The sequence below is a fragment of the Neolamprologus brichardi genome, chromosome 9 (genome assembly GCF_056152115.1).
Source record: "Neolamprologus brichardi isolate AB-2024 chromosome 9, ASM5615211v1, whole genome shotgun sequence".
In the NCBI taxonomy this organism is placed as follows: Eukaryota; Metazoa; Chordata; class Actinopteri; order Cichliformes; family Cichlidae; genus Neolamprologus; species Neolamprologus brichardi.
The window spans coordinates 18,101,983-18,118,041 of NC_142112.1; the positions used below are offsets into that span (position 1 = coordinate 18,101,983).

At 41.0% G+C, this 16,059-nt stretch overlaps 1 protein-coding gene across 1 annotated transcript in view; it reads left to right on the top strand.

The window, feature by feature from the left end:
- bmp6 (bone morphogenetic protein 6) overlaps positions 1 to 16,059 on the top strand; it is a 48,147-nt gene that overhangs the window by 14,749 nt on the left and 17,339 nt on the right. Inside the window, exon 2 of the mRNA XM_006794728.2 lies at positions 12,765 to 12,957. Coding sequence (XP_006794791.1) covers positions 12,765 to 12,957 — 193 coding nt within the window. The remainder of the gene's footprint in view (positions 1 to 12,764; positions 12,958 to 16,059) is intronic.

Consider the following 16,059-nt stretch of genomic DNA (forward strand, 5'->3'; position numbering starts at 1 on the left):
TTTCAGACTTTGTCCTGTGTGCAGAAAAACATCTGGTTAGGATTTTTTTTCCATAAAGAACTGGCTTTAAGACTTTCATCAGATTAGTCTGAGTTCAAATGAAAGCCAGTCTGTCATGCTGAGCTGTTAAAAGAGATCCGTAAATGTTAGAGTGACCAACCAAGTAAGACTTTTACAGAACAGTGCTTAGGGTGCACATTTATACATGAAACCAGCCGTGTTAACACTTCTGCTGCTTTATGCTCGGCTGCATTGCAATCTAAGTTGCCTCATATTGGTTTTTCTAACTTGTCTTTCGGCTAGCTATTACCTTACCTTTTTTTCCCTAATCTATATCACTTTACCTTGATAATAGGCTATACTTTAGTTTAAATTAACATACATTAACTTGTAGAACCGTAAAGTGCTCTTGAAAAGAACTACAGAGAGAAACACTGATAATCACATAACCTTGTGGTTTTAATGAACCCTACATCCGTGCTAGTGGGTTTGCATCTTAATCCTGACAAATTGTGCTTGAAGGGATGGAAGAAAATCTCCTACTGACACACAGGTATGACATATCCAGCTCCTGGAGGACATCTGGAGTCTCCACAGAGAGCTGAGGTTTGAGACTGCTACCACTCAGCTGTCAGTACATTGATGGAAAATACTGATACTGCTCAGTCCAACAGCCATACCTCGGATATCTATCTGTTAGCAAAGCCCCAGCAGAAGAGCAATTACAGCAAATTATCCTTCTACCCTCAGGGTTAGGGACACACACACACACCCACACACACATGCAAACCCACACGTATTTAAAAAATCTCAAAACGACAAAAGATAGATGTGTATCCAGTCTTCATTTTATCATCTTGTATGGAATGCAGCACAGTGGTGATGGAGCTTTGGGATAGTGGGAACAGAAATCAGATACTCGGTGGATAAGTGTGAGTTTATGTGTGTATGTGTTTGTGCGTGTCCTGGGACGGTATGCCTGACATTACGTGTCATGGTTTTGGATGGGTCTTTAGAAAAACCCAAATGGTTTTTCAGGGATTATGTGGAAGATGATGGCTGTAGAAAAATGTGATTATATGGTTCAAATGGGGCCTTTGTTCCTGGGGATGTCTGTCCAGTGAGATCATTATGTACTGTAACCTGTGGGAGGTAATGGAAGGGGAGAAGGCTCGATATCAAGGCCACTGATGAATGTGTGCCTGTGTATATGCAATAGCTAGCTCTCTCTGGAAGTGCTGTATTATTTCTACAGTGTATGCTTTGCCATTCTAAATCAGTGGATGGATCAGTGGTATCTATTGTGATGTCACCCACTGGTTTGGAAAGTCCTTTGTTGAAGCATTGGGATGAGTATTTCCATCATCTCCATGTTTGATCTAACTGTGAAACGGCATATTCACTGGCTAACCTCTTATCAGTCTCAAGGCTTTAGCTAATGACGATATCCTGAAATGACCATAATTTACAAAAATATACTCAGTATTTTACTCAGTTCGACCCAAAATGAGTGACTGAGCCCACAAACTCATTGGAAAGTGTTTGCAGAGATCACGTCAGAGTGTTTTTTTCCCTAGACTTCCATAGAACTGCACGTCTTTTTGCAACTGCAAGTATCGCCCCCTGGTGGCTATTAAAAAGACATGCGTTTAAGGCACCTTTCAGACCTGGAAGCTTCATCTTTCGATTCCTATATGATTTTTACTTTACGGTAAAACGTGCTTGAGGTGACTCGTGCTGTGATTTGGTACTATATGAATAAATTTACATTAAATCTGTCTTTTGTGCTGTGTATGGTGCAGACCAGAAATCAGGAATAGTTTAACTATAGCTGTACATAGACTGTATATTTAATATTTATTTCATCAAAAGAGTTAAGCACAGACTTCTTTTTCTGTTAAAATAGTCGCCCAAACAACAAACCATTTTATTTGTCAGATTATACATTAAAAATTATCCAAAAGGTACTGACACCACAAACACAATCGAGAAGTCCACTTTAGTGATTTAAATTAGCTGACAGTGAAGCCCACCTTTAGCCCTAACTTTTACTCTTTACCCACTAAAAGCCTACTAGGAGTAAGCCTTAAGCTCTTTTCTGAACTGAGCAGTTTCTGTGATATTTCAGGGCTGCTTGAAGAACAAAAGGACTTGGTTTGCATTAGAAGTTTGTAAGGGGTGGCCTCTGTTTACCATTGCTGCTACCATTAATATTCTAATGGTCATCAAATCACGTCTTTATTGATTTATAGTCGGGTGTCAAAACTCACTATTGAAGGTACAGGGGAGGTCGTCAGATATTGTCTTTAACAGGGAAAGAGTTCAACTTCAGATTCTTAAAGTTCAATTGAATTCAGTTTTATTTTTACAGAACCAAATCACAACAACAGTCGCCTCAAGGTGCTTTATATTCTGAGGCAGACCCTACAATAATATATACACAGAAAACCCAACAATCATATGAGCAAGCACTTTGGCGACAGTGGGAAGGAAAAACTCCCTTTAAACAGGAAGAAACCTCCAGCAGAGCCAGGCTCAGGGAGGGGCGGCAGTCTGCTGCGACCGGTTGGGGAGAGAGAAGAAAGACAGGACAAAAGCCATGCTGTGGAAGAGAGACAGAGATTATTAACAAGTATGATTCAATGCAGAGAGGTCTGTTAACACATAGTGAGTGAGAAAGGTGACTAAACTCAGTCTTAAAGGCAGCCAAGACAATAGATAGTCAATAATTGTAAAGCTTTGATATGCTAAGTAGCACAATTCTTGTACACCACAGATGACAGAGTTCTGTTTGGTATTATTTTCTTCTAAGACTCACACCTGAAACATATCTTTACTTAAAAAAATCCCTTAAGACGTGTAGATTCTTACTCAAACCTATTCTCAATAGTTTCATATGTGCCTGGGCCACTCCAGCACTAAATGCATGCCTTGGCTGTCTTCACCCATCTGTCAGCAACACTTAACAGTAATCAGTAAAGACTAATGTGCGAAAATCCCTTTACTGATTTCTGTTGGACACACAGGGTAGAGCCGTTGGCTGCTGTTCTCTGTTTGTTAATGGGGCTTGACTGTCTGCAAATGGGCTGGACTCACTGCCTCATACCCTCGCTATGGATGAATGCTGCTGCCTGGCCCTGAATTCGCGCACTGTTGACTTCGGCCACTGCGTGGGTGGTGGGTGGTGGTGGGGGGATATCTGATATTACATGTTAGTTTTGTTACTGCGACACATTAATGCCGCTTCAAGGCTGTTGTTCCAACTGACCAGTGGTGTTTTTGTGATGTCATAGGATTGCTGTTTAGTGCAGACGACTGGAAAAATACTAAAGTGAGAAGTGCTCACAGCAGGGTCCAAGTGTTGGTGAGCCTGTGGTGAATGAACGGTCGAAACACAGGGCTTTTAAGAGTGGGCTTCTTGTCCCTTGTTAAACCAAAAGCAAATGTCGAGTTCTTATTTTCAGACTTTGTGGACTTATTGTTATTTTTTGAATTTTTATTATTTGTTTGGTTTCAACCACAGGTTTGGTCAGGTTTTTGGAAAAGGTCGAGGTTTGGGTTAAAATAGACCCTTTCACAGCTTTGACCATGTGTTCGAAAAGCCTTCTGGCAGAAAGCCCCAAAGGCAGTTTCGTCCAAGTGCGGTCTCTCTCCCCAAGTGGGAAAGCCATTGATGTCACAACAGCATAATTGGCCAGATTCAATTAAATTAAAATACCTTTTATCATAATATTTTTAATGCAACCATGGATCTGTGTATATCTCAGTGCCTATGCACAAATAATTATCTTGCCTGGATGTGTGTGAGCCATTTTTAAAGGTCTAGGTGTTGTGCTTACATGCATTGGATATAAACTGGCGCTCTTGCCAGTGGCCCTTGGCTGGTCCTGTGGCGCTCAGCGTGTCGGCTTTGATGCAGGGTCAGAGGGGAAGATCAGAACACAGGATGAGTCTCCAAAGACATATACACATGCCCTTGCTCAAAGCTGATGATGTCTCCCGGCGGACCCCTTCATCCATACTTCAACCCCAAGAGCTGCGCTGCCAGCTGCCTGACTACAAAGAGCCAAACTACTCAGCTGAATGCAAAAAACAGCTCCTGGTGGCAGCCAAGCATAATGGTAACACCTCAGGCCACTCATGCTGCTTCAGTGTGTGTAAATGTCCTGAAAGCTGCCAGTATTCTTCTGCTGTACCAAAGTCAACAGATGTCTCAATGTTTTATCTTTCCACACTGCACCGGTGCCAAAGGTTAAAGAGTTTGAGGCATAAAATTTTGAGTTTGAGGCTTCAGCCTCTTCAAAAAGACTGGTGTTTACAGCATAAAGATTTCCACTTAATGAGATGTTTTCTTTCTGAATGAAATAGTGGCAATCGCCGAAGAGAAACGTTTCCCGAAAAAAGTCAATCTGACAGGGCAAAGCTTTAATTAGATGAGAGCTGGGAGAAATTAATGATAAATAGAAGGCATGGACATATCTGATGTGTCCTCAGAAACCATCAAGTCTGAGAGAAAAACCAGACAGATTATGGGCTGTAATTACATAAACACAGATGGATTCTTCTCATGCCTTGCACATCCAGATCATTTTTTATTGGTTTAGCCATCCGCAGTCTTTAACAATGTTGACAGGTTCTTGGTGTGCAAAAATTTAAAGGGTCATTTTGAAGGGTGTTTGTGAAAATGTCCACACTTTTTAATCCTCCTTATTCACTCTATCTGTACTTCAGTCTCTATTTCACTCAGATACTTTGTAGCTAATAGAAAATAGTGGATTAAAAAAAGCTTTTTTTGTTTATTTTTACGAGGATTTACTCTAGTTTTGTCATGTTTTACACACCCTTCTGGATGTTTGTGCCCAGCTTAGTTTAACAAGGTTTAACAAGGGGGTTCTCTTCCATGAGAGGAAAAAGTCAAGCATCGTCTTGTACCTGAAACAGGACTACCAAATGACAGCATTGGTTATTTCCTGATGGGATGAAGACTCAAAGTAACTGTTTTTTGTTTTTTTTACACACATGTGCATTATGGAACAGGCTTTTCATGAAAAGTTAAATATATAGATGGATGCAAGCAGTAGAAAAGAAACACTTAAAGGTCTGCTATAAGCAGCTGATCTTAGCTAAACTGGGAAATGAAGGAAAATTGGACGTGTTATTAGTCTGTGTAAGGCCCTGTGTGGCTGCTGCTCAGAAAAAAATTAAGCAGTCTTGCATGAATGGAGCTGTGACAGAAAACATCATAGGACTGAGGTAAAATCGCTCGCACAAAGGGTCTCAAATGTTTGAAACTGTGAGGATAAGAAATAAAAATGTTTAAATTGGCACAGCGAACCAAATTTCTCTGCCTGTCATCAACATGGTAAAATCTCAGTGAGAGACTTAACAAAAGATCCCTAAAGACTAGATTATCTGGGTCACAGGTGCTCTGCTCTCAGTAATATTCTAGGACGGGTTATAGCATGCAAGGCTACAACATGGAAAAACTGACGATGCAGTTTTGATTCAGGATGTCTTCCTTAAATATTGTGAATAAGAACTCCTTACGTGCTCGATAACTTTGAGGATAATAGCAGAGTAGAGAGAGAAGGTGGTGGCTGTCTTGCTCGGTGGTTGGAGGACGTGTAGAAGGATGTTGGAGGGATGTGATAGAGGCGGCCGTCAACCAGCTGTCCTTCAGAGGGATTTGCTACGTGGCATTTAGAGTGTGACCGCTGACCACAAACTGGACAGTCCCTATTTTTGTTTCCTTATGTTGAAGAACAGTGCAGTTCTTCAGTCAGTGTTTATACTGTAAATTAGGCATGTATCGTTATCGCAGACAAATATCGGTTTTGCATCTGCCAATATTGATCCTTTTTGACCGATATCGCCATATAAGATGGTAATTACCCGTCGATGCTGGCTGATATTTATCTGATGTGTCACATCCATTTTGCCTGAGGTAAATGTTCCAAAAATTAGCTGAAGGGCTAAAAAACAGATCCGTGGTTTAACAGTTGGTGCGTCCATGTTATGAGTCCCATTTCTTTTAATTCTTAGTTTGCCGTCGTCCCTCTGCTCATGCAGTAGATTTCCTTCTCCTTGTTTATACTTTCTTCTCCTGCTGCTCTCCCTCACGCCTTCAAATGTGGTGTTACTCCGCAAACAATCACTTTCTTGGAAGATGAATCTTTTTGGGTTTTTTTTTAAATCTTTGTGATCATCAGTCATTGTCAGATTCAGATTTTCTCGTCATTTATTCGCCTGTTTGTCCACTCGTGCACCCCGGCTGTCTCCCTGCACGATCAGCATCTGGCTCAAACTTTCTCTTGCTAGAATTTCTTTCGACACCTTTTCCTCTTTTTCCTCCTTTGCTTCTTAAAGGGATGCACGCCTTGGTTTATAAAAAGTCGGTCTGTCGGGATAAGGAGTCAGTCTCGCATGAACGGCAGACTTCTTTGGTCTGTTTTTTTAAGGGATGAACTTTTGCTTTCCAAATTTGACTTGGAAGCCTGATTCAACAGCTGTTAATCTGAGTTTTTATGCAATTTGGTGCAAAATTATGTAATGAACGGTATCTTATGTAAGAAGGCATTTCTGATGTAACTTGATTTATTAGCCATTTCAGACAAGTCATACTCACAAAGCCATTGCATAACAATTTATTATATATATGCTAATAATAGTTTTCAAGTGTAGACTGTGTTTATGGACCACACGGCTGCGTGTGGAAGTAAGAGATCCCCAGAATCGTGAAGTTGTGGTGCTGTGTGTGTTTGTGTGTGTGGGTTGCTGTAATACATACAGCAGTAGGAGCTGGAGAGCAGCGCCAGATGTTGCGCAGGTGGAAATGAGAGAACAGCTCCCGCCAGAGTGTCCAAGTGAATCTGCAAATCGTCCAACTCACTCTCCTTCTGTCACTGTCTCTCTTGCTTCTTTTCTCATATCACCTTGGACCGTCTCTTTCCTCTTCCCTGTCTTATCTTTGTCCCTTTGGTCTCTACGTATTCCTCTCTCCTACAGCCGAGTCGATCTTTCCCCATCCTCACATAATCTTATCGACGTCTCTCTCCATGTCATCGTGTCATTTTAGATCACTTTTTTTGTTCACCGTATCCAATTTAATGTCCATCCATCCATCCATCTTCATCCGCTTTATCCGGGGCCGGGTCGCGGGGTCGCGGGGGCAGCAGCCTAAGCCAACCAATTTAATGTGTTGTTCACAAACGTTTCTTCCTTAAAATGATCCTAAATCCACTCGCCTCTCTTTTATAGCCTCTGCCTGTTTCTTTTCCTTGTTTTCTCGGTTTCTCTGCCTTCTTTCGTTTCCTCCCAAACATTAATTGTTTCAGTCTTTTTCTGCCTAGCAGTCATCATTTGTTCCTCTCTTCTCCCCTTGCTCACTCTTACTGCTCTTTTTGCCCTTCTTGTAACAGATGAAATTCCCTGCAGTGTTTTGGTGAATCATCAGCGAAATTCCCCGGGATTGTCAGGCTTTCTGGTTAACCTTAATTTCCTCTGTGTAAGAATGAAAGAGAAAATTTATGTCACTTTATGTTTGTGTTGATTTTCTCAAGAACTGGTGATAAGCGATGGAATGAAAACACAGCGAGGTCACACACCCATGCCTCACTATGAATATTGTAATTATAACTCTTTTCCCATCTTTAGAACCGCTTCGAATAAATTCCTCTGTGAATCACGCAAATCCAAATCCCTTTTCCTTTCTGTGTGTTCCTGTCTCAAAGCCTCGTCATGGTGGATTACCGCAAAGGTTATGCTGCTTGTGTGAAGGCTTCCCTTTGATTTTAGATGCGAAAGCTCAGTGGATTTCAATCGAATTTCAAGCTGAGAAGGTGGAGAAGCAGCTGGAATGCTACTTAGCTGCTAACACTGTGGCTCCCAGGCTGCTTTGCAAAGGGCTGTGCTGAGACGTGGGGCTGAGTCTGTCTCCATATTTCATGCCTTTAATTGCTTGTCTTCATAAAGACGCTGTTTAAAGCGAGTCCCTTCTCTGAAATTAGCAATGTGATTGATTTGAGCAGGCTCATTATGAGGCTGAGCGAGCTGAGGAGCGCCTCGAGATTCTGTTTGGAAGTGATGAAAATAAATGTGAAAACTGTGAATTTCATCAGAGCCTTCTGAAAATGGTGCATGAGGGTTTTTTTTCCACCTTAGCAAAAACAGTTTTTTTCTTTGCCTGGAATGATCGAGACTTCTCCTGTGTGATCGTAGTAAATTTTGTTGGAGTTTCCAGGAAACACAAAGAAGTTTACAGTTGAACTCCAGGAAACTGCTTAGTATTGCCATAGACTGTATGTAAAAGATGGAAGTAGCCATCTGAAAGGTAGCTGTGCTGGATTCCAAGTGAAGGTGATTTTTTATAAGTAAGGTTATTAGAAAATGACTCTACTGATAACTTTATTTATTACCTCAGTCAAATACCTGGAGAGTGCGAGCTCTGTGTGGATCTGTGGAGAATTATGTTCAGTTTATAACTGATTGTCCCAGTTAGCTTGTGATTGACAGTTAGCTGAAATGGAAGAATGTAGTTTTCCAATCAGGTTCACCACATCTTTACAAAACACCACGATGGCTGGAATAGCTGGAATTCCAAAGGCCTATGTCCATCTATTCTATACAGTCTATGGCTAACAGTCTTAGTGCTTCCCTAAAGCTGCTTGTTGGAGCACCATGGCTATGCTAATGAAATGATTTTGTGTCTCTGTGTGTGAAAGAAGGCAGCAGCCTGGTGGAAAAACTGTTAAGCGCAAATAAAGATCTGGGAAATTTCTCGCAACTGCCCATAGTTAGCAGCAAACCTGCGTTAACATGGACACAAAGCAGTCTTTGCTGCTGTTGCCTGAATAATTTAAATGTCAGCTGATTTAACCAGTAGCCTTAAGCTGTCTTTTTACATGTTATAAATAAATACCAAATATGCAAATGTCGGTTCACTTTTATGATTACACCTTTAAGGGCTGCAGTTCAGCCGTCCATGAGATAATTTGGCTTTGAGTGCAGTTAGACTAGGGCTGTCTTCCACATGCTTTTAATCCTTTGTTTGAGCTCCTGCTGTTTTATTTTATACATTTACCATTTATTTCAGGAAATATAATAAACGGTCACCACATTAAACTCCTCCTGACCTTCTCACCAACCTACAGTCTATCAGAGAGCTTTCAAGTAAAAAACAGTTAAACGGGGAATATCACATTTCAAGCGATTTGTATTCAAGCTCAGGGGTGTTGAAGCGAGCGTTGTAAAGTCATTTAGGGTGCATGACCTCTGTTTAAGGCGTCCACACACAGACACGAACGCTTTTCTGATCTATCCACCCTTGAACACAAGAGCAGACCTGTTATCACAGGTGTGTGTGTGTGTGGGCAGCTTCTGGAATAAGATGATGAAATGGTCACTGTCACATCTGATAAAAGTCGCAGTGACGCTGATGCGAATAACAGCTTGTTCTCCATAGGTGGTTTCCTTTGCTCCAGTGGAAAGTCTTTGAAGTACAGAGCGGCAGACCTCGCACAGACGTAAACTGAGATGCTTCGTTTTATTATAATCTTTTGATTTAAGTCACATCAGCTTGCTTTTTTTTTTTTTTTTTTGTGAAGCCAGAAAGATACGTCTTCCTTCTTGGCCCTCTTTTTGCTCACTCAAATTCAACATTCATGTAAAAGTTGAAAATGTCCAGAGATGAGGGGAGCTTTGACCTTGCAGGGTGTAGGTACAAGGTGGAGCTGGCACTTCTGGGAGAGGCTGATTAGTTCCAGTGTTCTCACATCAACACAGTTTCTCTTCTGCTATGACTCGAGGAAAATGTGTCATCGGTCCATTTCTGGGTGGGTCCCCACATCATAAAAATTACCAGAAGGTTTTAACAAGTCTGGCTCAGGTACAAAACTGTAACTTTCTTACCTAAGATTTGGACTGTAAAACTATGCAAAATTAATCTTTGACTCTGTTTAAATAAAATATAACTGACTGATTCATGCTGTGACCAGTGACCACATATTTCAATAAGGGAGGCATACTTTGTCCTTTAGTCCCTCCCATGTCATCTTTGGTCGGTTATCCTGCTGTCACTGTGTAGTTTAGCATATTAACTCAGTAGCTGGTGATCATAAAGAAATATTTAGATCCATGTCTTCAAGGACACTAAGACCAAACAAAATAAATCAGAATCAGGTTTATGAGAAAGTCCTTGGAAAATGTTGTCCTCTGTAACAGCGGTCCCCCAACCCCCGGGCTACGGACCGGTCCACGAGAGTTGAGGCTCGGGTGTGAAATTTATGGTTTTCAGGGTTTTTATCATTTTTATTATTAACTCAGTTTCCGTGGGTCTTTTCCCGTGTGTTATGAATAAATCTTCCTTTTTTCCTACCGGTACTGGTTTTATTTGTTGTATTTATCTGCGACAGCTTAACCTCCTAAGACCCAAACTCTTTCATGGCATGCATTTTAAATTCTTCTTTGCTGAATGAATGTAAAAACAAAGAATTGCCAGATTTATTTATTTTTTTACCTAATTTTTGTTTCTGAGACAAATGACATCCACATATGAGGACATTGGTTTTAAATTTTAATAGAACAGTGGCAATATAATGTCCCCGTAAGGGGATATCAGGCCCTTGTAGAGAAAAATTAAGTATTTTGGTCTAGAACACCCAAAATGTGATGTCCACATACGTGGACGCCAGGTCCTAGGAGGTTAAAGGTCGGTCCATGAAAATATTGTCTGTGGTGCAAAAAAGGTTGGGGACTGCTGGTCTATAAGGAGTCCCTGAAGCCAAAACCTGGTTTAAAGGGTAAACGTTTGATCATATTAAATTAAAGTCTTTGGGAAACATGTTTCTATGTTATAATTAATAAAATGAACTTTTATTCAGCACTCCAATAAATATTTATGCCTTAAATGCTGACTTTAAGTAATTTTCCATGTTATTTTATTGAATTTTAAAATGTTACATTGAATGTAATCTACTCAAAAATGTAATTTACTTAATTGTTAAATACTTAGTTTATACCAAGCGTATTATCCTTTACCTTTGATTTGATATATTTCAGTAACATTTCCTCATAGAGGTGTTAGTCAGTGTGTGCTGATTTCTGTGTTGCTCCTTTGGTGTACCCCCTGTTTTGTACAGTCTCAATAACTAAGTTTAATTGCACAAAGTATAAGTTAAACTTTGGTACTTTAGCTTTGGTATGATCCAGTTAAAAAGACAGTTTTCACAGGATTCGATGCAGTCCTGCTTCCACAGGAATTAAAAGAGTAAGTAGCAGCCAGGTGCTGCAAATCGATGCACTCAAATGCATTAACTGATCATCAAGTGTGAGAACCTCCATAAAAGCTTTTGCGGTTTTTGCAGTTTTCTGGTTTGGAGCGTCAGGTTTGTGTTTGTAAACTTCTGATTTGTCTGAACAATGAACAAATCATTTGTCCTTCCAAAGAGTCTTTCAAGCAGGCAGTGACAAAAGTGCACATCCTGAAATTTTGCAGGAATGAAGCTATTTACATCACACACCCACACACAACTGAATACAGCCATTGCTCAGCAAAAAGCCATAATTACTCTTTTTATCTCCCCTCTCATCCTCATTGTCATGTTTATAAATTTTCTGCCTTCAGCTGCACATTAATGTATAAATGAGAGCATAAAGGCTCATTGCAGCCCCCTCCATGTTTACTGTATTCCAACAGCGGGTTAGATGTGGTGGCTGTGTTTCTCTGGAGGCGTTTGCTGCACATGTGGGTCAGTTTGGGAGCGAGACCAGTTCAAACTGGAGCGTGAGACTGGCCACGGATCAAGGCAGAGGATGGATCTAAGTCGTGTGAAAACGTGGCCTGTGTTCGATCTCACAGTGGGTGAAAAACTGAGGTGGTAGTATACGTCTGACTGTGGTACCAAGTTGGTCTGCGCTCAGTCAGTGGGGGTGAAAAGTCTGCTGAACCTCGCTGCACTGAGCGGTAAGTGCAGATGATGATAGAGCGTGTGTGTGAGCATGCCTGTGGGGTGTACGAGAGTCTATTTAAAGTGTGATGGGGTAAGAATAGCGCGTTGATGAGTATAACGTCTACTGTTAGTGTTGGCCTGGGCATTTCTATACACAGCCTTCTAATTGTCCTCTTTATTCCTGTCCCCATCTTACTCCCCGTGTCTGTCGACTCTCCGGGTCCTTCGCTGTGGGAGAGAAACCTCCAGCAGAGACGGAAACGATTCCCCGGAGAGCACATTATCATTATGGTGCATATTGCACTTAAAACATAGGAGGGAGAGAATTTTGTTGGTTTTCGTCATTTCACGCTGTCAGAAGTGGTCGCAGAGTGACTCTAAGTTTGCTGCTTTTGGCCTTTTGCTGTGAACTGATGATAACAGGGATTTATTTATAGCAAGTGGAAGCCAAGAAACCTATTAGAGTTTATGTATAAATCACATGTTTGACATACTTTAAAGGCGTGTCTGAAAAGGATATCCGCTCATCATTCACTACTGCGTATTTACGATGAAACCCTGTTTGCGGATCTGTAATTTGATCCTATTTGTGGAAAATGGATCATGAGCTTGAATCAAGCTGCTAAAAAGAGAGCATATGGGCCAAAAGACATGATTACCATTTGATCCGTAGAAGCACAAATCAACCTGCTATTTTTTCTGATGAACATTAGCTTCATTTAGCTTTACGTTAATAGCTTTTTTTCCTCACCCTGGTTTATATCTCGCCTTGTGTGAGCTATGGTCCTAAAAGCATGCGTATGTGTTTCTAACCCACAGTGGAGTACGACAGGGAGCTCTCACCGCACAGGCGTCACCATAAGGAGTTCAAGTTCAACCTCTCGCAGATCCCAGAGGGCGAGGCCATCACCGCCGCCGAGTTTCGCCTCTACAAGGAGTGCGTGAGTCGTGCTTTCCGCAATGACACCTTCCTGCTCAAAGTCTACCAGGTGGTCAAGGAGCACCCTGACAGGTAGCATATAAACTTTTACAGAGTTTCAAACGTCTATGCTGAAGTCCGATTCGCTGTTAGATTTTCTCTTGATTGTCTCATCTGTGTTTGTGCAAAACTATAAAAGTATTTTTATACTAACTTGGGAAAAACAAAAAGAAGTAATAAGTTTTGTGGTTTTACACGTCTCACTAAAGTCGAATGGTTTCCAGTAAAACACCAGTAAAGCACTGATCATCTTTTTAGATAAACAATAAATCTCAGAATTGTCTGCACCACACTAAATCTTAAATATGGGAGTTTTGGTTTTCTTGCATACTCTTTTATTCACATTTCTTAAAATGTACTTGAATAAATAATAATCATTTACTGGTTTTCAGTTGTATGAATTTTTTTTATCCGTGCTAAATGTGCACGATCTTGGCTTGAGCACTTTACATCCGTCTCACTTACAGTGAGATCACAGCAGAGCAGATATCTGTAACTTATGTATGGGTTTGATTTGGGGGTCATAAAATTACTCACCTCCACCTCTCTGGCTGAAGCTGAGAATATTTGATTATTACCAAAGCTTTTGAGCACAAATAGTAGTTGAATTTATGAAAAATACCGAAGATAACACAGTGTGACAGATATAAGGTCATTTCCAAAGAGCCATTTGCTAAAAACTTGGCATATCTCAGCATGGTGTGCAGTGTGTCCTTAGAAACATTTGTGGAAATCTACAGCAGATGAACAGTATCTGAACCTCATGTCCTTGAGAAACGGGGAAAAAAATCCAGAAAAGACATGATACAGGATCTGAAGCCTTATCAGAAATAGTCTCAGTTGTTAAGAAGCCATTCTTAAGGAAGGGAAACAGAAAGAAAATGGTGTTGTATGCCAAAGTACGCAAGAACTGGACTGAAAATCAGTGACAACATGTCTGATGGAGTTAAGAAGCCAAATTATCAGTATGTGAGGAAGCCCGGGAGAGAGGTACAAAAGTGAGTGTCTACAACCGTCTGAAAAACAGGGTGGAGGCTGTGTCATGGTTTGGAGCTGCAACTTAGCCAGTGGTGTTGGAGATCTTGTCAAATTACGAACGCAGAAAAATACCAACAGATTTTAATCCACCACGCAATGCTATTGGAAAGCATCTGACATCTCGGCAGAGAACAGAACAAAAGACAGCCAACATCCAAAGAAGAGTTTGAATGTCCTTGAAGATGCCTGGAGAACCATTCCTGAAGACTACTTAAAGCAATGACGAGGAAGCTGCCTTGGAGAATTCAGGCTGTTGAAGAATAAAGAAGTTCATACCAAATTTTGACTTTCAAGATCGAATTGTACAAACTCTGTTGTTGTACAAGCTAACTGGATACTGTATTGCCATGTTTGTTTGCATGTTTCACTAACTCGATGCGCAGCAAAATATAAAGAAATGAGGTTCAGCTCAAGGCTTTTGCGCAACACTGTATTAGGACTGAGCTACTAAATTTTCCTTTAATTATTTGGGTTTCAGCAGCTCTTAGCTGTGAAACACGTGCACGTCGATGGCCCTGCAGGTAGGTTCCTGTAGGCTCCAAAAGCATTCACATTCACATTTTCTGGATATCGAGGTGTAAAAACATCTTTCCTTCTCCCGGTGCATTGCACATACTTTTGGCAGCTGCTGTGTTTATCGTGTAAAATCAAGCATTACAGAAATAGCACAACTTCAAAATCCTCACCAGAAAAAGCACGGCTAATGCATGCTAAACATTTACTGTGCATTAAGACTGCAGGGCTAGATAAACAGAGTTTCTGAATGACATTTGTGTTTTATCAAGCTCGCCCGCCGTCGACCAGCACAAACATGGAGAGAATGTCTGATATCTGTTTTTAGCCTTACATAGCTCGATATATTTAGTCTATCAGTGAATACACGCCGAAGGAACTCTCTCCTTAAAAAGCCATTGATGAATGACAAACTGTTACACTTGATTAATTCTTTTGTGTTAAATAAAACCAATTCAGTCTGTCAAAGGATTCACACACAGTACATTTATTTTCTCCTTTGTCCCCGGCTGGTTTGTGCTCTCGCTTTCTCTCCCGTAAAAACATTTTTATTTCTGGAGAAATTTATAGATTTATAGGGTTATAGAGATAAAATATGTCCATTTATATGCCTTTAAGAAAAGGCCTGCTTGTTATCAGATGGAGAAATAAACTGCGTGTATAAATAACGCCTTGTAACTGCAGTTTTACATTATTCGATCTCTTCAGTGCCGATATCATCTAAGGTATTGTCACGTACATGAGAAAAAACTTTATTGTTTTTTCCCCGTTTTGCAAAACCGTCCCTTCATAATCAGCGGGAAGCCCGTTAACTTTCTCGTGCTCCTCCTTCCCATAAAACCTGACTCGTGCTCTGACTCCGAGCTGTAATGATAGAGCGCTTAATTAGCCTGACACCCGGCTGAGGAATGTGACAGGTTACAATGCAAAAAAAAAAGGTGGCCGGCCTGACTTTGTGTTGAGAAAAGACAAAGACTGTCCTGTACCCGCTTAGGAGAGTTAGTTCTTACAATCTCTGCCTTTTCCTCCAGATGTCTGACTCGTGTAACGTTTTTAAGGTCTTACAAATATGCCATTGCACCAGTTTCAAAGACGAAACATGTGAAATAACCAGGCCAGCTGCGAGTCACACTTTCCTACCCTGGATAACAATTTTAACAAGTCACTGACAAGACTCGTAAAGGGGATTTATGGTACAAAGAAACACGACTTTGACTCTTGACCTTATTATTCCAGTTCATTTAAAGCAGCCAGTCAATAACACATTCGTACAGTAGACTGTCACCCTGCAGGTGTCTCTCTCACCGACTCCCCTGCTGTTCTCTGTCACGCGAGCGTTACGTGACAATGATGCAGAAACACAAGTGCACCTGGGACAAATGTGCAAACTCAGCAGTAGGGTGGAGTACCATATGCGTGTAGGAAAACAGGGTGTAGGTGCTCATACGGAAGCCGTCAGAAACACTCATTAATGAGCAATAAAGAGAGGCTGCTGAAGCATGACTGCAGGGACATTCTCTGAACACCTGGATGATTGCGAGGCTTTGATGTGTCTCGTGGAGGAGTGTCTGACAGGACCGCCGC